Source organism: Antechinus flavipes, chromosome 2 (genome assembly GCF_016432865.1).
Source record: "Antechinus flavipes isolate AdamAnt ecotype Samford, QLD, Australia chromosome 2, AdamAnt_v2, whole genome shotgun sequence".
Taxonomy (NCBI): Eukaryota; Metazoa; Chordata; class Mammalia; order Dasyuromorphia; family Dasyuridae; genus Antechinus; species Antechinus flavipes.
In genome coordinates this window covers 256,237,449-256,261,569 of record NC_067399.1, presented here as the reverse complement: position 1 = coordinate 256,261,569, position 24,121 = coordinate 256,237,449, and the positions used below count along the sequence as shown (strand labels likewise).

The following is a 24,121-nucleotide window of genomic DNA, read 5'->3' as shown; positions in this document are numbered from 1 at the left end:
AGAAGAGTACAAAAGAGGGCAAGAGACTGCGGACACAGTCACTGGGACTGTTTTTAGTCCTTTGAGCAGAAGCAGCAGGAGTGAACAAAGATGACCCAGGAAGTCTTCTCTCTTATAGCAGGCACTCTTGGTAGTTTCATCACTCGTGGACACGAATGGTTTTTAAGGGCTTCAATGGTCTGGGAAGAGCAAAAGTTGCTCCTTCTCGATGAATTAAGGCTGTGGACCAAATAGCTTACACCAACTACTCCAGAGGGCTTAACAATGGAAGCTTTAAGGCAAGATAAGACAAGACAGGGAGAAAGGAGAAACTAGCTTACTGTTAATGCAGCTGATTAAATGTAATGAATTAGCAGTACCTTTTCTTCTCCTGGAAGCATGTGGGTCTCCTCACTTTCACTTCTGTTCTCACTCCGGTCCAAGGCCGCCAACAATCCCCTAGGCTTCCTCTGTGGGGAAGCTAGTTCCTGCTCATACTCTCCCCAAAGGCTGGCTTCATTGTCCCCACCATCCAGCGACCCTGCAGAAAAGCATGGGGGAGGGCGGCAGGGACTCCTCAGAACATCACAAGATCATCGCTTTGCCTGTGCCATCCTGGAGGCAGGAAAGGCAAGCTTTATGTTGACTCAGGCTTTAAAATAGGCAGATCCTTTTCCTTCCAAGCATCCCAGCTTTTCCATGTATAAAAACTGAGTACACCAAAAGCAGAAAGAAAGCAGGTTATTTTTGTTGTTGCTGCTTTGATGAGGCAATTGGGGTCACACAGCCAGGAAGTGCTAGGTGTCTGAGATCAAATTTGAACTCAGGTCCTCCTGACTTCAGGACTGGTGCTCTATCCACTGGGCCCCCTAGCTGCCCCAAGCAGGTGGTTCTTAATGCTGATTTGAATCACCTGCCAATTGCAAAATAGCAAATTGCCCAGGGTGCCAGCATGTGAAGTAAATAGTGCCTCTGGTATCTGAGAAATCAGCCTCTTTTTCTCCCTGAGCGAGGATAACCAACAAATAGACACCCACCTGTACACTTCCGCTTCAGGCTGGGAACATGGACATCCAGGCTCTTAGCTTTCTTAGAGGAGAAGAATAGGCTGGATGAAGAAGAGGAGGCTGCAGCAGCGGCTTCTCCCCCACAGGGACTCTGGGGACCCCGTGGGATGGGCACAGGCATCTGGGGGAGGGAAAGACTACGCATTAAAGAGAGTTAAAGGTTTTGCTTTTGAGAGAGAACTTTGGTCCAGGACAGATCGTGCAACTGGAGTCAGGAGAAAAGCATTCCCTGGCCAGGTGGCTATCTCCCCCTCACTGGTTACTACCACCTGCCTGTCAATAACAAGGTGACTGGAGAGACTGGATAAGTCTCTGTGGGAGAATGGATCACCCCACCCTCCTTTCCCTGGACTTGCCCTTACGTGCCTCTATCTGGGTGGAGATGAGATACTTACAATTTTCTGAGCAACTCGGAAAAACTGGGCTGCATCCCGGATAATATGGCCGAAGTTGTCATAGACCTTGACATAAGGGCGCACCCAGGAAGGTAGCTGGGCTCTGGCGTCATTATTAGTGAACCTATAACACAGAGGACAGCTGCATTTTATGTCCTCTCAAAAAAGTTTTAACACAGTTCTGTCCATCTTTCAGTCCTTCAAACCTGGTTTGGCCCTGCCTATGCTAACAGGACTATCTATATAATCTCCCTATATTTATATAGAATTGATCTAAGAAATACGAAAAAGTACACACCAGTCCTCAAGTCCCGAGTCGTGAACACAATAACCAATCAAACATGCAATGTCAAATGAATAAGTAAATGAAAGTCCAAGTGCAACAAACATATTTAGGTCAAGGTGCTGAAAAAGCAAGGTAACTCTTCGGGAGAGTTTTCATAAGTAAAAAAGATAGGCACATTTTTGTTGTCATCACCGATGGAGATTAGCTTCCATTGTGTTCCAGCTTCTAGTATTTAGGGCAGTTTCCAAAGTGATGGAATTGAAGACAGATGACCCTAGTGGGTTCAAATGTAATTGCAGGACATTCTTTACCTTGTCATTGAAAGAGAGGAATTAGCTGGGGGTATCAAGACAAGGTTAATTTTTGGTTTGCTTTAAATCAAGTCAGGGAAGATCTAACTAAGCATGTTTCTAGGTGAAGAGGAAGGAGCTACTAGAGAAGGAAAGACTGAAGATGTGAAGGTGTCATATGATGATAAATTAGGCATGGTGGCACAAGAGATAGAGCATTAGGCCTAGAGTCAGGAAGATATCTTCTGACTCCAAATCTAGTGCTCTTTTGAACATATCATCCAGCCTTTCAGCATAGGGGTAACTGAGGTAGGGAAAAGAACAAGTATTTATCAAGCATCTATTATCATTTGACCCATGTAACAGCCCTGGGAAACAGGTGCTATCACTATCTCCATTTTACAGCTGAGGAAACTCCGGCACATAGAAGTTAAATAAGTTACCCAAGATTATATATCTGGTGAGTGAGGCCACATTTGAATTCAGATCTTCTCAACTCCAGGACCAGTGTTCTATACAATCAATTAATCAATAAACTATGCACCAGATACTGTGCTAAGAGACTGTCCTTGCCCTAAAGGAATTTACAATCACACTGGGGAAACAACATGCAAACAAATATATACAAAGAAAGCTTATACAGAATAGAAAATAATCAACAAGGGAATCACTAGAATTAAGAGAGACTGGGGAAGGTTTCAAATAAAAGATATAATTTGGATTGGGACTTTAAGGAAGCCCAGAGAGTCAGCACGAAGAGAGGAAGAATATCCTGACCCAGGGCTGAGAGACAGTCTGTCCTGTACATGGACCACCTAGAAGACCAGTGTGCTTTGCTTAAAGCGGTAGAAGAATATGGTGAAAGAAGACTAGAAAGGTGTTACCTAGCTATCTGTTCTAGGATAGAACGAGGACAATGAGGGAGTCATTCACCTTGCCAAGGAAGAAAACGCTTCTCTTCTAGAAAAATATTAAAGAAGGTAGGGGAGACTCCAGGGAGCTCACATCACTTGTTGGAATCTTTACAAACTGCTAACTCATTAGAGTTGATAGATTATCGATCTGATCTTACAAGAAGATGTTTTGAGCCAGAACCTGAAATAAGGTACTAAGTAGAACTAATTGATACAATGCTTGTGTTCACATCTTTACTCATTGGAGTTCACACGTTTGGGAAATTTCAGGGTTTAGTATGAGATATCTGAATTCACACCTCCCTTAAAGCTCTTAGGGCCAGAGAGCACTATGGGAGAAAACCCATAATCCCATTCTCTCAGAAGAGTCATATATAAGCCAGTGAAGAGTGATTCATTCCAGAATATTTTCCACTTGGCTGGCTGGTGGCAAAAGAAGAGTTTTCAGAGGAAGAAGCTACAAGTCGAGAGTTCAGTGAAGATTGAGAAGGCTCTCTCAGAGGTAAGACAGATTCAACTTGGTGCTGGCTCTGGAGGCTGAAGAACAAAACCTTTGGATTTGGAGACATTCGGAGGGAGCTCTTGGAACCAAGCAGAGAGAGAGGCCTAAGCTAACCAGGCTATATTAGAGAAAATAAAAGATCTGAACTTTTATCACCTGGCTGCATTTTGGGTGATTATTACTTTCAACTGCAACTAAGGCTACCTCCAAGAAAAGCTCCTCAAGAAACCCTCTCCCCCAGAGAGAACTATTCTACTTATTTTAAAAGAAGACCACCACAATTACTGACTAGGCTCTTCTCAATAAAGGAACTAAGAGTACCTGTTCAAAGTGTGCAAGCTGAAAAAGAGCTCTAGGAGTAAGAGGGCTGAAAATAGAGAAAAGGGCCCAGAATAACTGCCCTATGGGATGGGATGAGAAAAACAAATTACTAAGCAATTATAAGAATTCAGCGGAAGCCTGCCTGCATGAATTTATGGTGGAGCCAACTCAACCCAATTTTATACTTAACAGCTTATATCCACGAGTGATGATCAATAGAGAAAGAATGATTGTGGCTGACCTAAGACTATTGGCTTAAGTGAACTAAAGATGGGAGATGACAAACTGGGAGAACAGGAAAGTGAGTGAGGGACCAGTTGTCATATCAAAGAAGAGGTTTGTGTGTAATGGAGCAATAAAGTGAAGAATTTACAGGAATGTTTAAATTCTTTTTCTGTATTTTATTTTCATTATTTCTGTGTTTCCTCTAGGACCTGTATAATATGTGCAGGATCATATTTACTTGAGCCTTGGCCAGCTAGAAACATATTTACTTAATCTGAGCTGATGACATTTATTGATATTTGACATTTATTGATATTTAGTCTATTAGCTTGACCACCACCTGCTTGATTCAGCCTGAAGGCCTGACTTTCTGTTTCCTAGAAATCAGGAGATTTCAGGAAAACAGAAACCTTCCATTCCAATCTCCCCAAATAGCAACAACTAATTAGATGCCTTCCCCTCCCCTTCTCAATGCTCTCTTACTTGTGATATAATTTCTTGTATAAAAGCTATGTATCTTTACTATTTCTTTAGCCCTCCTACCGCGAGCTTTCTCTTTCTTATCTCACAATGGGACGGCTCATCCTCTGGAGGTTTTCAATAAACAACTTTTCTGCCTTCTACTGATCTCTGAGTAGTCATTTTGGGTAAGGGTCTTCTACATCCCTCACAGGTTCAATAGCAATAGGAGAAGAAGAGAAGAAATACAGAAGACTATAGTGATAAATGATATCTGCAGAGTTCAGTAATCTGGCAATGATGCAGGTCCAGGGAACGGTGCCTTTAAACTATAGTTATTTATGTATCGAGATAGAGTTCAATGGACTTAAAGAGATCCAAAGAACAATAAGGGCAGATATTCCATGGTCATCAACAAGTACCTATACAAAAATTACAAAGAAGAGGGTTGGATAATGGGATGGATGGGAAGATTAATACTTTCTTAGATATAAGGAAGGTCCCTTGTACTTCATGTGGAAGATTATGGGAAGATCTAAAGAAAAGTCATACAGAATGAGGATTTATAGTGCACATTATGGGCACATTGTACACTATTAGAGGTAGTACCTTTCTCTGGTTGTTCAGACACTACATGAGTTCCAAGGGACAATGCAGTTTGTCCATTTGTTATCTCTTAATTCTCATGTCATGACTAGCTCATCATTTTTTCTAGTCATCTCTTTGAAATCTTTAAACAACCTGCTGAGTAGCACTCCTCGTGAGTAATTTATTCACAAAGACCATGAATGGTTTTTTCCATTGCTCTGTAAATGACCTTCAACTTTACATAATAAAGTTAGTGTTGTATCTGTTGTGGTAACCCACTATTGACTGATCGTGAGGAATTTAGGAAAACTGACTCTGTGGTCAGTTTTGTAGAAAAGGATCAAGAAAACAAAGTGATACAATACCAGCTAATATGGCTTTGCCATGTTAAGAGTTACTACCCAAATAAAAACATTTAAGTTCCTTTAAGGAACTTAACTAATTAAGGATATGAATTAGTATTTGAGACAGGTTGATGAGATTTCATCAAATTGCTGGAAAAACAGGATGGGGATCTACGGAGTCCCAAGATACATAGAATCTCTGATCGCTCCTGTGGTCATATACAGATTGGTTAGGGAAACCACATCTTCCTTGGGCTACCTTTTCGGTTTTTTATTTTATTTTTTCCCTTTGGGCTACTTCTGGTTAGTCACTGTATTTCCTACAGACAGAAAGATGTTCATTTCTATGGTCTTCTTTATCCTTTCAGTATTCAAGGAATCAGAATGTTACCATCTAGTACTAACCTTACAAATTTAATCAAAAGAGCATTAAAATTGAAAAAATAATTTAAAAAGGAAATAGAAAACTCCCTATATTTATCCACCAAGATACAATAGAAGACAACTACAATAAAGGAAATATATCAGTTGAGACATCAAGAGATTCACAGGAGACAAACCCATTGTCTCAAATGTCCAAACACAAATATATGAAGTTTAGGCAATAAGAAAAAACAACTAGATGTTCTAATGTAATTAGACAAAATTGTCCCCCAAAGTGTGGGTGACACTGGAAAGGATGAAACCTATGATTGGGATAGCTCTAGATGGGTATACCTTATTTAAAAAAAAAAGTAAAGTTCAAAATTGTATATTAAAACAATATACTTGTGAGGAAATTTAGCAGGGGAAACAGTGGAGAATATTTGTTTGAACATCATTGGAGGGCAAGTCAGAAGCAATTTCATCATAGGCCATATGAATAAAAAGAACAAACAGATGAGGAGTTGAGGATATAGACACAAAGATATGACATAGGAATGATGGAGGATATCTTCTGGAGTCCTTTCTGTACCAAAAGCAGAGAAGCTCAAAACTTTCTGACTTATCTTAATTATGATTTCATCCTTCAAAAGACAGAGAAATTAAAAAGAAGTAATTCTATTCTGGATATCCAGAATAGATACCATTCTCACTAAAAGAGAGGAATTGATTGCTGGAGTGGAAATTATAAGAATCTCAAGGGGCCCTGTATCTCCTCTCTCCTTCCTATAGTTTATGATAAAGAAAATGCAAATTAAGCATAAGCTCTCATACGACTCAAATTTTGGGAGAGTAAATTTCAAAGGATAAGAAAGATGCTGGCAGTACTAAATTCTACGGAGAAAGTCAAACAGAGGAATGGAAAATGGTAAAGAAAAAAAATTATGAAGACAAGAAGAAAAACAAATATGATCAGGAGGGAAAAAAAATAAGTTATCTGAAAAGAGTGATATAGATACACAAAAAACTTAGATGAAAACAAGGCATCTAACAGAAGATCAATACTGTAAAATGAGTTGAGACTGGTGGGAAAAAAGCTAGGGACAATGAGAAGTGTTTTTTGTTTGTCTGTTTGTTTTAAATTGTAAGAGGAAAAAGAAAAAGCTCCAAAGATATAATGGTTATGCCCCTTGCGATGGATGGAAGGATGAATGACAAAAATGATTAGAGTTGGAAAAAATTTTTTTACCTCTCTTCTCCTGATGTAAATGACCTTTGCACTGGAAAGGACAACAAAAATGTCTACCAAGGAATTAACACCCGAAATAAATAATGACATAGGAGCTGCTTAATTCAAGTCATTGAACTCAAGTAAACCACCTCTTTGGATAGGGACAAAATTGAAAGATATGACTGTTGATCTACTTTCAGTGATGCACAAAAGACTGTGGAAACTGGGAAAGGCACAGAAGGTTAAAAATGGGGAAATACTGCTCCAATTAAAAAAAAAAAAAAGGAACTGAATAGAGTTTTCAGATAGTGATATTTGACTTAGTATCCGGAAAAATTCTAGAACAAGTTAAAAAGATGGTGAAAGAACACCAGAAAAGAAAGCATTGGGATGAATTCACCAAGAACAGGTCAAGATGAAAAAATTAAAGCCATTTCTAGTCATATGAAAAAATGCTCTAAATCACTACTGATTAGAGAAATGCAAATGAAGACAACTCTGAGATACCACTTCATATCTCTCAGATTGATTAAGATGACAGGAAAAGGTAATGATAAATGTTAGAGGGAGTGTGGGAAAACTAAGACATTAATACATTCTTGGTGGAGTTGTAAAATGATCCAACTACTCTGGAGAGCAATTTGGAATTATGACCAAAGGACTATCAAACTGTGCATACCCTTTTTTTCTGCAGTGTTTCTACTGGGCTTATATCCTAAAGAGATTATAAAAAAGGGAAAAGGACCACATGTGCAAAAATGTTTATAGCATCTTTTTTTTGTTGTGGCAAAAAACTGGAAACTGAGTGGATACTCCTCAGTTGGGGAATGGCTGAATAAATTATGATATATGAATATAATGGAATATTATTGTTCTATAAGAAATGATGAGTAGACTGATTTCAGAGAAGCCTAGAAAGATTTACATAAACTGATACTGAGTGAAGTGAGTAGAATTGAGAGAACACTATACACAGCAACAAGATTATGATAATCAGTTATGATGGACTTGGCTCTTCTCAACAATGCAGTGATTCAAGGCAATTCCATTAGACTTGTGATGGAAAATGCCATTCACATCCAGAGAGAACTATGGAGTGTGAATGTGGATTGAAGCATTTCCTCCCCCCAGAAAATACTGTCCTCAACATTTCTCTCTCACAATAGTGTGAGACACAATAGACATATAATGGAGAGAACCATCTGCATCCAGAGAGAGGACTGTGGGGACTGAATGCAGATCACAACATAATATTTTCATCTTTTTTGCTGTTTACTTGCTCGGTTTTTTTTTTTTCTTTCTCATCTTTTTTCCTTTTTGATCTGATTTTTCTTGTGTATCATGATAAATATGTAAATATGGTTAGAAGAACTGCATGTTTAACTTATATTGGATTGATTGCTCTCTAGGGAAGAAGGGAGGTGGAGAGACAGGGAGAAAAATTTAGACTACAAGGTTTTACAGAGTTGAATTTGAAAACTATTTTTGCATGTGTTTTGAAAAAATAATAATAAAATAAAAAGCCATCATACTAAAAAATAAATCATAAAATACAAAGAACAGGTCAGGACAGAATAACTTCATCCCTTTTTCTGACAATTTCTGGATCCTAGGGAATCATATAAAGAATTTACTCAGGTTAGGAAAGTATTAAGTTAGTCACTAAGCATTTATTAAGAGCCTACTACAATTATTAAGCATTTTTTAAAGATACAGCGCTAAGCTTACAAAAAGACGTAAGATAAAGAGAGATTGCTAACAAATCTCTCCTACTGTTCTCATGGGAAAGATAGAAAAATGTGAACTAGATAATGATTAGGAACAATGTAATGTCATGTAATAACAGCTATACTCAGCACTAGTTGAAAGGTTGCCTTAAAAGAAGAGTTATTAATGGTTTGGTGTCAGTGAGAAATCCCCAGAGGAGTCCCCAAGGGATTTTATCCTGGCTCTTTTATTGAAGATTTCAAGGCACAGCTACTACTGGATCACCATCATGATCCAAAAAGATCTTGACAGACCAAAGCACTAGACTGACTCTAAGAAGAAATTCAAAAGTCTTACAATTGGGTTAAAAATAAAGTCAGTTTCAGAAGTATAGAATAAGGGAGATAAGACCAGAAAGTTGTCTAAAAAATATCTGGGAGAGTAGTAGACTGCAGACTCAATGAGTGCTCAATGAGTCAACAGGGTAATGTGGGGGGAAAAAAGCCTATTGCAATCTGGGAGAAAAAGGAAATGATACTATTACTTTACTGTGCTTCAGCCAGGCTACATCTGCACACTATGTTTAGTCCTAGGTAGTTTAAGGAGGATACTGATAAACCCAGAGAAGGTTAAAAAGAGGACAATCAGGAAGCTATAAATTGGTTAGTCAAAGAAACTAGAGATTTTTGATTTTGAGAAGAAAAATTTCAGTAGGGCCATAAGCTGTCCTTAAGTATCTGAAGAGCTGTTCAGAGGAAAAATGAGAATTATTCTTTTTGGCCCCAGAAGGCAGAATCAAGGGTCATGGGCTGAAATAAATAAAAGGCAATTTAAAGCTTGACACCAGGAAAACCTTTCTTAATAATTAGAGGTAACTAAAAGTAGAATTAAGAGGTAGCAGGTACTGGTAGCAGGTAGCAGGTATTGGAACTATGCAAATGGGGACTATATAACCATTTCTCTGGCATGTCATTTTTTGGGTATACATAAAACTAGATAGCTTTGGGAAATCACTTCCAATTCTAAAATGCTGTGCTTTCCTTCATTTTGTAATTAGGGGAAAAGAGGGATAATGATTTGTTCAGTATCGCCAACAAAAATGGGAAACTGGAAATCCATATTAAAGAACCAAATAAAAATAAACCAGGCATATCTCCATATAGTCTATACTTCTCCCAAATTCAAAATAATGACACAAATTCTACTATAGAACAAGAAATGAGGATAAGCATTTTTGAAGGAAATAACTACAAAGAACTTAGAAAATATTTTTCTGTTTTGCTTGTGAAAGTATTTAAGAATTTCTATCAGTTTTTATCAGTTTTATGATGATTAATTGCTGGTTTACAATTTCCTCAAGAATGTAAAAGAACTGGGGCAACTAGGTGGCACAGTGGATAGAGCACCCACCCTGAAGTCAGGAGGACCTGAGTTCAAATATGGCCTCAGACATTTAACACTTCCTAGCTGTGTGACCCCTGGGCAAGTCACTTAATCTCAACTGCCTCAGAAAAAAAAAAAAAAGAACGTAAAAGAATCAGGAAAAAGTTTCAGTTTAAAATGTTGTGAATACATACATATTTTTAAAAAGTAAAACACTGATCTAATATGTAGATTAAATTAAATTTACCCTAAGCCTGAACTATATTAGGCTTAGTTTTATTTGGTTTGGATGAAGCAGAGCAGCTGACTCAATGGATCTCTTTATACTAACCTGGTTTGAAAAACATTCTTTTTCAAATGTCTATTGAAAAATCATATTTTCACACATCATTTTAAATTGATGCTTCATTTACCATAATATAATCTTTACATCTGCAAGAAGTTTAACTGTTTCTATGGATATTTATTTTGGCCCGATTTGGATAATTAAAATTGGCCTAACAATTATGGAAACCAACTGAACTGAAAAAACTAATCTGTTAATGATTATTATTCATTTATAAAATGTTTTAAAAACAAGAATTTGTTAAAAATACTTCCTAGGTTCAATGCTATTTAGCTGGATCCTAGGTAATTAAACCTTTTTTAACTAGCTATTCCGGTAATTAAACTTCAATTAACATTTGTTAAGTCCCTACTATTTGCAGAAGGTTATGGCAGATAAAACATAAATATTAAATAATCCCTTTCATGGAATTTTAAATTTTAAATCATGGCACACACTCCAATTACAGAAACTGAGTTGCAGCCTGGTGCAGTGGAAGGATTTTTGGATTTGTAGCAGGAAGACCTGGATTCAAATTCTGGCTCTATACTTTATGACTTTAGGCCAGTCACTTAATTTTTCTGGGCCTTAGTTTCCTTTTCCATAAAATGAGGGAATTGGAATAGTTGACTTTTTAAAGTACCTTCCAGCTCTATATCTATCATCTTATGATGCTATTTATAGCTATTGCCAGGAGAGGTCCTTCCTCCAGACAGATAGCTCTCTTTGCTCCAGAAAGGCCAACACACTCCACTTTGTCCAGACATTATACAATACCTGTGATCACAGAGGAAAATAGCCCCAAAGTCCTGGCGATGTCGGATGACTCTGCCAATGGCTTGATTAACTGCCCGGGAGGCTTGCTGCCGGTACCACTCATGCCCAGATAAATACTAGACCAGATGCAAAAGAAGTCAGTGAGGTTGTAGCCCATTATCTCAGGTTGCTTGTCACCCTAAAATCTGATACCTCAAGATGGTGACAACTCCTTTCAAAGTCATAAAACTATTTTGTAACCTTTGAGGGAAATTTTCAGCCAATGATTATTCATTGAGATCTCCCCCTGTTCTGCCACTATTCGCTAGCCTTATGATTTCAGCCAAATCACTTTACATCTTTGATTGTAAGATGCTTTATGTGTAAAATGGGAATAATACCATAAGCCCTGGGGCTTGTTGTAAAGATTAAATGAAAAAACAGATGTGAAAAGCACTGTATAAACTGTAAAGGTCTATATCATATTATATGTCAGGATGTGACATTATATAAAGCACTTTGTCAACCTTAAAAGTAATATATAAATGTCAGTTTTATTATTAATATCTGTACAAACCTCTCCCATTCAACTCATTCCCCTTGAAAATCTCTTGCTGCATTAATGCTATTACTCATTTTATATTAGGTGAGGACTTAGCTCAAAGGATGATAAGGAAATAATGCCCTTAGAAGACCTAAACAAATATGGGGAATGGGAACAACCCATTATCACTCAACCACTTGAGTAGGACACCTGTAGTTGGTGGTATCTACATTCATTTACATTCAATTTGGATATCTGCATCCCCTACCATGCCCTTTCTCTTCCCCCTGCTCAGGGTGTGGACTAGGAAACATCAAGGCATTGGTGATACATTTGGATACCTATCACCAGTGTTCCAGACACAAGGAACATGAAGTCTATAGGCAGGAGAGAGTAATGGGCCTCGCTTCTTACCTGGCCTCCAGTGCCACTCTTTCCTCTCATCTCATCAAGGAATTGCATCTTCAAAATGACTCTGGGATCCATTCGTGGAGGAAATGGGAGACCAGTGATGATGACTCCACGGCCATTCATATCTGCAAAGTCTAAGCCTTCACTGGCCTGGAGAATAAAATTATGGCAAGCTTTTGAGGAGGTCTTTTTTATAAAGACAAATCTATATAGTGGGGTGAGACAGGAGACACTGTCTGCACGAGGGAGGCCCTCAGCAAAACTCTGTGACAATGTCAGAGACAAGATTCAGCTTCCAGTGCACTCAGAGAAGGCAGCAAGCCCCAAGAGAGGGAGACAAATGAAGGTGGGCATACAGCCACAGAACCTGGGAGTTTTTCTCTAGGTAAGAGCCTATGATGTAGAAGACAAGGGCTGAAATAGAGCATGTAAATTTGGTCTTTAGTATTTTTGTGTGAGTACAGACACTTTTGTGTGGCACCAGGGCAGATTCTTACCTTTCCCCGGCACACAGCCATGAAAGCAGCCCCATTTGACTTGGGACAGACGATTTTCTCATAATACGCATCAATGACCTAGAAGAGATTTGAGGGGACATTGGTCTTCTTTTCCATGGAGGGGACTGCAAATAGGTGTGCACACAGGCCAAGGAGACAGAAATAAGGCAGCATAAGATTTAGGGAGGTCTTATTCAAGGTATAGTTTCAAGCAGTTTCTTGACCAATTTCAATTAAAGGGAATGGAGATATTTATGTGATTTTCAGAAAATCACTTATACTTCAGATTTAACTGTGGGATCACAGGAAAAATAAAATCTCTTACCTACCACTCAATTAAGCAAAACAAACTTCAGAATATAGAATAACTTGCTCATGAAATTTTTTTCTAAAATAAAGTATATTACAACAATGTGGTGAGATTCAAGGTAATTTCAACAGACTTGGAATGGAAAATGCCAATCAAATCCTTAGAGCAAACTATGGAGACTGAATGTGGATTAAAGCATAATATTTTCACCTTTTTATCGCCTTATTTTCTTTCTTTTGGTTTTTCTCCCCCCTTTTTGGTCTGATTTTTCTTGCACAACAAGACAAATATGGAAATATGTTTAAAAGGATTGTACATATTTAATTTATACCAGATTGCTTTCTGTATAAAGGAGGAAAAGGTAAGGGAGAGAGAGAGAAAAATTTAAAATACAAAGTTTTCCCAAAAAGTATGTTGCAAATTATCTTTATATGTATTCGAAAAAACAAAATATTACTGGAAAAGAAAAAAAAAAGAATACTAGCTTGCTATATATTAGCAAAGTGTCAAAAAAAACAATGCCAAACAGTGGGAGGGAAGTGAATCAAATCAAGACAGGGACACAGGTACCTTGGAGGAAGCTAAGAGACCTTCCCCATACAGAAAACACTTTTGATTTTGATTGGTGAACACAAACATCCTTGGTAGTTTTTTTAGTGCCAGGAAGTCACCGTGCACTGACATGACACCAAGGTAGATAAATCCTCACTAACTTCCGTTTCTCTCAAGATTGCTCAGTTACTGTCCCACATGGGCAAGGACAAGGGGAAGAAGGCGAGACAGGATGAATTGGGCTTTCACTGCTATCTTGTCCCAACTTATTTCTTCTATTGTCAGAAAAATCTGGGTGAATGTCCTAACTCACCTTCTACTTCTCAGGAAACAGTCAAATCAAAACAATCAAACCAGAGTGAGAGAGATGAGACACTGATAGCTGTAGGATTTCCTTCCAGCCTTTTCCACACTAATGCTAAGAACCATTTGGAAAGGAATATACTTAAGGGGAAAAAGAGAAAGAGACAGAGGCCTTCGTGAAGCAGATGCCCAGTAATTTCTCGGAGAGGCTTCTTAGCATAGAAAGCAGATGGGGTAGAATCAGGAAAGAAAGCTAGTCAGCCAGTCACCTTCAATTCATGTTTACAGACCTCAGTAAAGCCTCCTTTACTTCTTGGTTCCACAAAAATTGGCTTTAACTCTTCTATCTTTCTAGCAAAGTCATGGTCCTGTTGAGAGAAAAAATAATACAATGAGAAAAAACACTCCACATATGTGTGTTATCCTGGTTCTTCTAAAGACCAAGAAGGAATATGAAACTTTATTTTCTTTTGTCTTTATCCATTTTACCCTCTCTTAGACATGGTCTGCTGCCAATCTCTTCTTTAGCTCACCACCTTTTGGCTAACACAAAATAAGAAGACTCAGTGAGAAAATAACATACTCGCCAGTACTCGAGACTTTTTTCCATTACAGGATATGATGGGAAGAATATCAAGAGTCCATGGGGCACAACTCGAGCAATATTCCCTACAAGTACAATAATGGGAGACTTGAGTCAATATAACTTTAGGTTGAAAGCAGAATCAGAAATATGGGCCAGGAAGACCAGGTGGACTGATTTGGCATCACATGGGCCAATGGGACAGGGGCAATAGCCTGGGAGGAAAGCACTTTGCATGAGCAAGTAAATGAGAAAAGGAAAGGGGAACACACTACTCTAGAATCAGGGACATCATGGCTGTCACTGGGAAAGTTAACTTTCCAGTGCTCTGCTCATCTTCTAGATGACCAAGATAGAGAAGTTGACAATACATATTATTAGAGGGAAATTTTCCTTTAGTAATAAAACAAAAGGTACAGTCCCTATTCTTAACTAGATTTTAAGCTTCCTAAAGTCTAGAGTTGTATTGATTCTTTAATATATTCTTCAAATATCTCTTGGTAAGCAGCTTTCTATCAAATGGATATTCAATCACTCCGTGTTGTTTCAACCAACAATGTCATACTTCTTACCTATAGTTTTTCCTAAAGAAGACAAACATTCTTCAGAAAACCTAGAGAATAAAAAAATCATATTTCCTTTAGTATCGTTTATTGTGGTTTATCTGGACCCTCTGCTAATCCTCTCTTTGTGCCAAAGAAATGTGCTTTAAAGCATCTTGAGTTACTAATTCATAGCTCTTCTTCCCAAAGATATTGGCCCTAACTTTTTGATAGTAGAAAGCTAATGCTCTGCAGGGAGGGGATATAGTCTGACTTTCCTGGTACTCCTCTAAATTAGATTTAGCTTACTTCCATAGTACATACCTAAGCAAAGATAAGGGTAACTTTCAGGTATAAAGACAAGGGAATTAATCATAAGTCTCTTAGTCATCATCTCTTGCTCACTAGCAGGATTATCTCACACTCCCTATCCTAAAGTCTTCTCACTCTAAAAGCTTCAGATGAGAAAGTCAACATATGACACACAAAACAGGAGTGACCCAGATGAGTGTAACGGTGAGGAGGCCTACTTTGCATGAGCAAGTAAATGAGAAAAGGAAAGGGAAACACACATTCTAGAATCAGGGACAATTTACTTATTGTTTTGCTGCTTGCTCATAGTCTTAAATACTTTTACATATTGTAATCAACTTGACTTGATTTCTATCAATCTGGCTTAAATTACTTAATTCATGACAAGACCTAATGGTATCATAATTAGAGCCAGGGAATTTCCTAAAAGTAATGACTCAGTTCTATGAGAGTAGCCTCCAGTCAACAAATTCCCTGGTAGGGGGTGGGGTCAGGAGAAGTTTAGGGGGATAATCTGTTTACCACACAATGCACAAAGAGCAGAGTCTGAGAGTGCCAGATGCCAACAATGTGGTATCAAGATGACAATATGTTGATTTTGACTGTCAAAATGAATATTAGGCATTGTAAAGGACATTGATTACATTGTCCATGATGTTTTATAAACAGTGTATCAGCTTTAACATTTGTGCATGAAAATGGAAAATGTTTTTATGTGTATGTTTGCTGTGCTATGGTAGTTAATATGCACAATATTGAAGCCAGAAGCTCACTGATGTTCTCTAATAAGATTTAATGTTTGAACAATTAAAAAAAAAAAGATGACAATATGACGGAAACAACTTAGCATCTGAAGATGAGAATACAAGTAAAAAACTATCTTGTCTTGTCTTCCAAAATATACATACTGAACAGTTGCCAATAAATGTCCAAGTTGGAAAGCTATTGTAGATATCATCTCCTTCCAACCCTAGCATGGCATAAAGCCTCCAGACCCCTGGAGGTCACATCCTCCTCCATGTGGCTCCTATCTTGGTTAGTACTCCCTTGTATGTGTTGTCTCGCCATTACTAGAAGGAAATTCCTTGAAGAGGGAGACCATCTCATTTTTGTAGTTTTTGTTTTATCTTCAGCACTAAGCAGAGTGCACAGCAGAAAGCAAGCATTTAAAAAAAGCTGTTTCACTTAACTTCACTTTCATGAAATAGAAGCAGGACCTTGATAGATGAGATTTGTTTTTTTATTGAAGGGGATGACAACTTCATAGATCCTAAACATTCCTATCTTTTGCAATATAAGTCATTACATGTTTTTAACTTCTAGATCTTTTTATATTTATGTGCTATTATCAAAATTTTAAATTTTATTCTCATATATTTATTCTCATATATTCTATATATATTCTCATCATACTACTTGTTCCAACCATATCACTCATTTCCTGATTCTTCCTCACAGACAAGACCCATATAAGCTGAAGAGCTCTCTTACCTTTTATCATAGGCAGAACTCAAGAAGACACCATCAGGGCCTTTAGGGACAATCCCTACCCAGATCTGGTGTTTATCAATAACATGAGGATTCTCCAAACAAACAGGAAAGGGACTGAAAACAGGAAAAGGAAACAACAACAATAAAATTATGACATAATACTGAATTGCTACAAGAGGATGTGGTCATTTTAACATGGCTTCAATTATTCATCCACTGTGGAAATTTCTGCAGTGGGAGGTAGGGGATTTAGGTTTGAAAATGATGCTAACAGTACTGAGCACAGTCACAGTGCAATGCCATGTATTGGAAAGTGATGATTTTCTGTATTGAGGGAAAAGTAAGGAAAGATTTTAAGCTGGAAGAAAGGAGAAAAGATGAGATACTTGGAAATACAAATATAAAAACAACAGGTATCTATCCTTTCTTTCTTTCAAGGCGGGAAATACTGCATATATTTTCAAGTAAGTTGACAAGTCTTGCTAAATTGCTTTTATTTTCTTTTTAAAAAAATCTTTGCTATGTTATATGGCTATCTATATTAGAGAAGAGGGAGGGATATAGTTGGGAAAGTATGTAATATGAAAATTAAAGACATTAATAACTATAAAAAGGCAAACAAACAAAAGGCATCATTAGTAGTCTTCAAGCAAAGACTAGATAATTAGTTTATTCCTTTGGGTTATGGATTGTACTGGTCAGCCATTGAGATTCCTTCAAATTCTTTATTTCTGTAATCATGTAATCAAAAAAAATTATTGTTGTGGTTTTTAATTAAGATGTTCAACATCTAAGCTGAAGAAAGGGAAAAAACCCCATAGTTTCTGAAGGAATCCTGAGATATAGGCTTTAAATCTAAATACAGACTAGTGAAGAGATAGATAGGTAGCTAAAAAAAAGTCTAAAGGATTTTCCTTTCTATCTCCAGATCCTTAGTAAACTCAACAGAAGTCTCCAAGCAGCTTGAACGGATGAAGGGGAAGGAAATTGGAAATGACAAGAAAGATCCTAGAGTGTCCTGTGCATAAAAACTACCAAAAGAATTTTCCCCATCTCTGAAGGCAATATCTTGGCCTTTTCTTTACCATTTCACACCTCTGTCATCCAATCTTTAAAAGTGGTCATAGATTCTGGACAATTAGCAGGTGAATCTATTTCTTTATCCTATACATCCTTCTCTAATATAAGCATTTACTGTATATCTTTCTAAATGCTTGATATTGATACATCTGTCCCTCAGTCACCAATGCTAGATATTTCTAAAGGAAGTTCTAGCTTCACAACCATGGTGCTAAGAAAAAACACTCACATTTGCATCTCCATAGTGAAGGAGGAAATTGGAGCTAGAGTCCCACTGGTGAGGATGATGGTCCGTACTTCCTGTTGAATTAACTCCTGCATGCTAAATCCTGGACTGAAACACCAATAGCTCAATATCTTTCCTGCAATTAAAAAATAACACACTTTTTAAGACTATTACTATGGTAAATCTATGGTGTCAGAGAAGAATAATTAGCCCTATGATCTCGATAAGGATTTTTCTGTTTTGACGGGGCTAATTAATATCTGAATGTATGAAATAAGCTCATGTGTGAATAGCAACATGCCTGAAGATCATGTAATTAACTGTCTAGCAACTTTCAATTAAATTACTGGTAAACTTTATGATTATCCTACTGTAATTTTCATTTCTTCTCATTCATTCACTGCTACTGCCTGTATTCTTCATATTAGAAATACATAAAAGAATACTTAAATATAGTCAGGGACAAATAGAAATGATGTGGGAAAGATTCCTTTCTTTGTGATTTCCCAACACCCCCCACCCCCCGAAGTAAATGTAATTGCCCTTTAACTCACAAATCCTGGTCCCTTGTATTCCAATAGAAGATCCGAGCCTATCCCAGCCCCACCCAGATCTGAGCCAACTTTGGGGCTACACCCAAAAGCCCCTCGAGCTAAATCTCCCATTATAAAAGGGACACCCTGCGACCCCCTCTTTGCAGAGATCCCAAACATGTTAGCCATGTGAGGACCCTCTGTCCACTGCCCTCCTTATCTCTACCTTCACCTATCTCCTTACTTCCAAACTCAGCAATAATCTAGCTTTTATCAGTCTAGCTCTCTGGCCAATAAATGTCTTTATTGGGGACTCACACTGCCACTAGACCTCATTTGCTGCCGTATCCTTGCGCCGAATCCAAGGAGGTTGCAGGGGAGCTCTGTTTGACTCCCTGTACCCCAAACCTGCCATTAGACCTCAACTAAACCCTAATTTCATTTAGGTACCCCAAATCTAGACCTCAACAGAAACTTCTATTAGACCATTAACAGCCCTCAGGTCACATCCTATCTTAGTGTCATATCACTTCAGATTACATATACTTTTGGTAGAGAGAAAATAAGGAATATATAACTATAGGAAGTTCAAGCATAAGAAACTAACAAAGGAAGGAATAATCCAAATATTCAATATTCTATCCCACAGGCAGATTGACAATTTAATCCAGCCCACAGAAGCCATAACAGCCAAGAGATGGTACATATTACATTAATTCTGCTTGGATAGTAACAAAACTTGAGAATAAATTCTGAGTTTGGAATTCCAGAAGAAATCCAAATGTTTCTGAGAGGTGAGAGTAGGAACTCTATTGTGTCTCCCTATTCCAAAGAAAATAGTGACATAATACATAGTACTGAGCAGTCACCTCATTCTCTCTCATTGATCATACACAATTTCATTCATAGATAACACGTGTAAGGCTTCTAGACTACCAAAGCAAAGGGCACAAAATTACCAAATTCCATTCCTCTTCTAGAAACTGGGAAAATCAAAAGTATTTTTATGAAGCCATTTATTATATGGTAAGAAATAAATAATGACACTAGTTTATATACAAGATTAGTCCAATTCCTAGAAATGTATAATTTGTCTTGCACATACTCTTAATAATGGATTCTAGTAAGAACTGAGAAAGCTGAAACAATAACTTAATACAAATTAAGAACAGACAACAGCTGGGAAATACAGATATATTTATGAAACAAAATTATGGCCAAGGCTAAAATCTCTTCCTGACTTAACTTTTAAGAAACCAACCACTCTGATAAAAGAGAAAACTGAAAAAAGAAAACTTTTTGGGCTGTCTTGAGTTTTAATCTTGTTTTTTAAAACAAGTATCTTCACTAGACCTCCAAATCATTCATTCTCATTCTCATTTTCTTTCTATTTCTCTCTCTCAACTTGGGTCAAGACTCATAAACGGTTTTTAAAAAGATCAGTTTATAGGCTGCTTTTCATTTTGTTCAATTGACTTTCAGGAGGTGAAGAAACCTCACTGCTTATGTTAGACTTCTGACATATAACATTCTGATGTATAACAGGACCTCCTATATATATTCTAAATATTTTGATTTGAAAATACATGCATCTGGACCCACACTTAACACCATATACCAAGATAAGATCAAAGTGGGTCCATGATCTAGGCATAAAGAACGAGATTATAAATAAATTAGAGGAACATAGAATAGTTTATCTCTCAGATTTGTGGAGGAGAAAGAAATTTGTGACCAAAGATGAACTAGAGACCATTACTGATCACAAAATAGAAAATTTTGATTACATCAAATTAAAAAGCCTTTGTACAAACAAAACTAATGCAAACAAGATTAGAAGGGAAGCAACAAACTGGGAAAACATCTTCACAGTTAAAGGTTCTGATAAAGGCCTCCTTTCCAAAATATATAGAGAACTGACTCAAATCTATAAGAAATCAAGCCATTCTCCAATTGATAAATGGTCAAAGGATATGAACAGACAATTTTCAGAGGATGAAATTGAAACTATTACCACTCATATGAAAGAGTGTTCCAAATCATTATTGATCAGAGAAATGCAAATTAAGACAACTCTGAGATACCACTACACACCTGTCAGATTGGCTAAGATGACAGGAAAAAATAATGATGAATGTTGGAGGGGATGCGGGAAAACTGGGACACTAATGCATTGTTGGTGGAGTTGTGAACGAATCCAACCATTCTGGAGAGCAATCTGGAATTATGCCCAAAAAATTATCAAACTGTGCATACCCTTTGATCCAGCAGTGTTTCTATTGGGCTTATATCCCAAAGAAATACTAAAGAAGGGAAAGGGACCTGTATGTGCCAAAATGTTTGTAGCAGCCCTATTTGTAGTGGCTAGAAACTGGAAAATGAATGGATGCCCATCAATTGGAGAATGGCTGGGTAAATTGTGGTATATGAATGTTATGGAATATTATTGTTCTGTAAGAAATGACCAGCAGGATGAATACAGAGAGGACTGGCGAGACTTACATGAACTGATGCTAAGTGAAATGAGCAGAACCAGGAGATCATTATACACTTCGACAACGATATTGTATGAGGACATATTTTGATGGAAGTGGATTTCTTTGACAAAGAGACCTAACTGAGTTTCAATTGATAAATGATGGACAGAAGCAGCTACACCCAGAGAAGGAACACTGGGAAACGAATGTGAACTATCTGCATTTTTGTTTTTCTTCCCAGGTTATTTATACCTTCTGAATCCAGTTCTCCTTATGCAACAAGAGAACTGTTTGGTTCTGCAAACATATATTGTATCTAGGATATACTGCAACATATCCAACATATAAAGGACTGCTTGCCATCTAGGGGAGGGGGTGGAGGGAGGGAGGGGAAAAAATTGGAACAGAAACGATAATGTTGTAAAAAAAAAAAAATTACCCTGGCATGGATTCTGTCAATATAAAGTAATTATTAAATAAAAATTAAAAAAAAGAAAAAGAAAAAGAAAATACATGCATCTCAGGTATTTGAAGGTGATCATACAATTTGGGTCTATGATGTAACCTTTAATTTTTGGGGGGGGTTGGGGGGATAGGGAAGGAGAGGCACAATCAGAATTAAGTGGCTTGCCCAGGTTACAGAGCTAAGTGTCTGAGGTAAGATCTGAACCTGAGGTCTTCCTGAACTCAGGGTTGGTGGTCTATCTACTGAGCCCCCTAACTGTCCCTAACCTTTAACTTCTGAACAGTTTGTCAATGTGATGTCATACTGTATTCAACAAAAAGAATTCACAAAGAAGGAGGCTACAATCTTAATGTTCACTGCCCTGGAAAGAATTCATCTGGGATTATGTGTTTTTTATCTGGGTACCATTTGTTAGGAATAACAATGCTAATTGTCCAGAATTGGTCGGAATAAGGAAACACAATAATGAGGAAATATAAGAATAATAATGAGGAAATGAATACTCATTTGAATAATAAGAAAACACAAAAGCAGACCACATGAAGACAAGTTAAAGGAACTGGGAATTTTTTATTTATGGAGGATACCTCTCAAGAGAAAAAGGGAGGAAGGCTAGAATAGGATAAGTGATTTGATAGATTTTTTAAGCATTTGAAGAGAGAGAGAGCCTATTGCCCTACTTTTTCTTAACCTCAGTTTCAGAGGTAGATTTCAGTTCAATGTAAAACAAAATGAACATATATGGTTCTCTTGAGGTGAAATGTGACACCTCAGATAGTAGTGAGCTTCTCATTACTGAGAGTTTTTCAAATTGAGATTAGCAAGCCACTTAGTCGTGTAGGTTTCTAGAGGTGATTGCTGGTCAGGTGGACTAAAAGACAAAGACAGACTGTATTCTCAAGAAAGGATAGGTTTGAGGAAAGATAAAGGACAAATATAAAAGAACTCAGAAACCTAGCAACAAAAATATGGATATGGTAAAGGTAAAACATGTCCCATGAGGAAAAAAAATTTGTTGGCTACTTTCCTTTTGACAAAGCACAGATATCACCACTTTGGAATGCCCACCTCATTTCGTTGTCTCTCTTCTCTCCCACTTCTGGCCCTAGGGGCTCTCTTCTTGGATAAGCTTACACGTGCAAATTCTTATGAAAACCAAAAGAATTAAATCACTTCCTATAAGTACATCTAAGGGAGTGGCTAATCCTAGAGAGAATTACTGAAAAAGGAAAATATTTCAAAAGCCAATGGAAATCATTTGAAGCAAAGCCAGACAAGCTGAGCCAGCTCTTCTGCAGTCATGAAGCATTAGTCAGGCTGATGCCCAACCTGTCTCCTCAATCATGCATACTGGACCTTTCCACCTGAGATAGGGGCCTTTCCTTGCCTAGGGGTTATAATTGCTTCCAGACCCATCCTGGATGCAGCAGCTCTTATAAGACTGTGTCCTGGGGACAACTGTGCTGCTTGCCCCTTTGTTACACCATACACTTGATTTTCTAGGTCTGCTCCAGACAACTTTCTCATTCTGAACTATCTAAGTTGCTTCTTGGACTAGACTGGAAATGACCTGATTCAATGTCAAAACATGAGAGAGGTTTGGAATTTGAAGGTATGGACAGAAAAACAAAAGATGCACAAGCACATGAGACATGATAGTAAAGGAGCCACAGAGAGGCAACAGGGCTGAGGAAGTGTAAGGGCTACCATAAGATGCCAGACTAAGATTAGAAATCTTCAGTTTATAAAATCAAAGACTCCAAGAGAATATGAGCTAAAGAGTGTAGAACTGTGGGAAAGGTGAGGGAGTAGGAGGGATTTTCCTGCTCTGTTTCTTAGTAGCTGTATAACACTGGGCAAGTCACTTAACCCCAAAGGCCTCACAAAAAAAAAAAATAATAAAAAAAAAAGTTATGGTATATGAATATAAGGGAAAACTATTTTTCTGTAAGAAATGAAGGGCAGACTGATTTCAGAAAAGTCTGGAAAGACTGACATGAATTGATGCTGAGTGAGGTGAGTAGAACCGGGAGAACATTGTACACAATAACAAGAAGATTATGTGATGATCAACTATTAGGGACCAAGATCTTGTCAGCAATGTGATAATCCAAAACAATTCTGACTGTCAGCAATGCGATAATCTAAGACAATTCCAAGAGAAAATGCCATCTGCACCCAGAGAGAGAACTATGGAGACATTTTCGTTTGCTTGCTATTTTCTTTCTTGGGATTTTTTCCCCCTTTTGCCTTATTTTTCTTCCATAACATGACAAATATGGAAATATGTTTACAATGATAGTATATACAAAACCCAAATCAGATTGCTTGCTGTCTTGGGAAAGGGAAAGATAAAGGAGGGAGGAATAAAAAAACTGAAAAACAAAATCTTACAGAAACGAATAGTGAAAACTATCTTTCCATGTAGTTGGAAAAATAAACTATTATTGAGGAAAAAAAATAAATTAAAAAAATTATATGAGCTCTGAACCTTCATCCAGATTTAAGACTTTCCAACTTTTATGATAATGGGGGACACTGTATAGGATTAAACATTTGCCATGGACAATTCACCAAGAAACAACAGTAATCATCTTCGTTTAAACAGCACTTTATGAAATATTTTTCCCAAAATGACATTAGTAATACATGCATATAA

At 37.5% G+C, this 24,121-nt stretch overlaps 1 protein-coding gene across 4 annotated transcripts in view; it reads right to left on the bottom strand.

Moving 5' to 3' along the window:
• The window catches only part of RTEL1 (regulator of telomere elongation helicase 1), a 98,924-nt gene that overhangs the window by 20,852 nt on the left and 53,951 nt on the right, over nt 1–24,121 (bottom strand). For all 4 annotated transcript variants that reach the window (XM_051976768.1, XM_051976771.1, XM_051976770.1 and 1 more), the window contains exons 17-27: nt 17,990–18,122; nt 16,681–16,794; nt 14,908–14,948; nt 14,336–14,421; nt 14,043–14,120; nt 12,588–12,665; nt 12,094–12,240; nt 11,157–11,272; nt 1,442–1,565; nt 1,017–1,167; nt 360–520 (exon numbers count right to left, since the gene is read on the bottom strand). In XM_051976768.1, the coding sequence (XP_051832728.1) occupies nt 360–520; nt 1,017–1,167; nt 1,442–1,565; nt 11,157–11,272; nt 12,094–12,240; nt 12,588–12,665; nt 14,043–14,120; nt 14,336–14,421; nt 14,908–14,948; nt 16,681–16,794; nt 17,990–18,122 (1,229 nt within the window). The remainder of the gene's footprint in view (nt 1–359; nt 521–1,016; nt 1,168–1,441; nt 1,566–11,156; nt 11,273–12,093; nt 12,241–12,587; nt 12,666–14,042; nt 14,121–14,335; nt 14,422–14,907; nt 14,949–16,680; nt 16,795–17,989; nt 18,123–24,121) is intronic.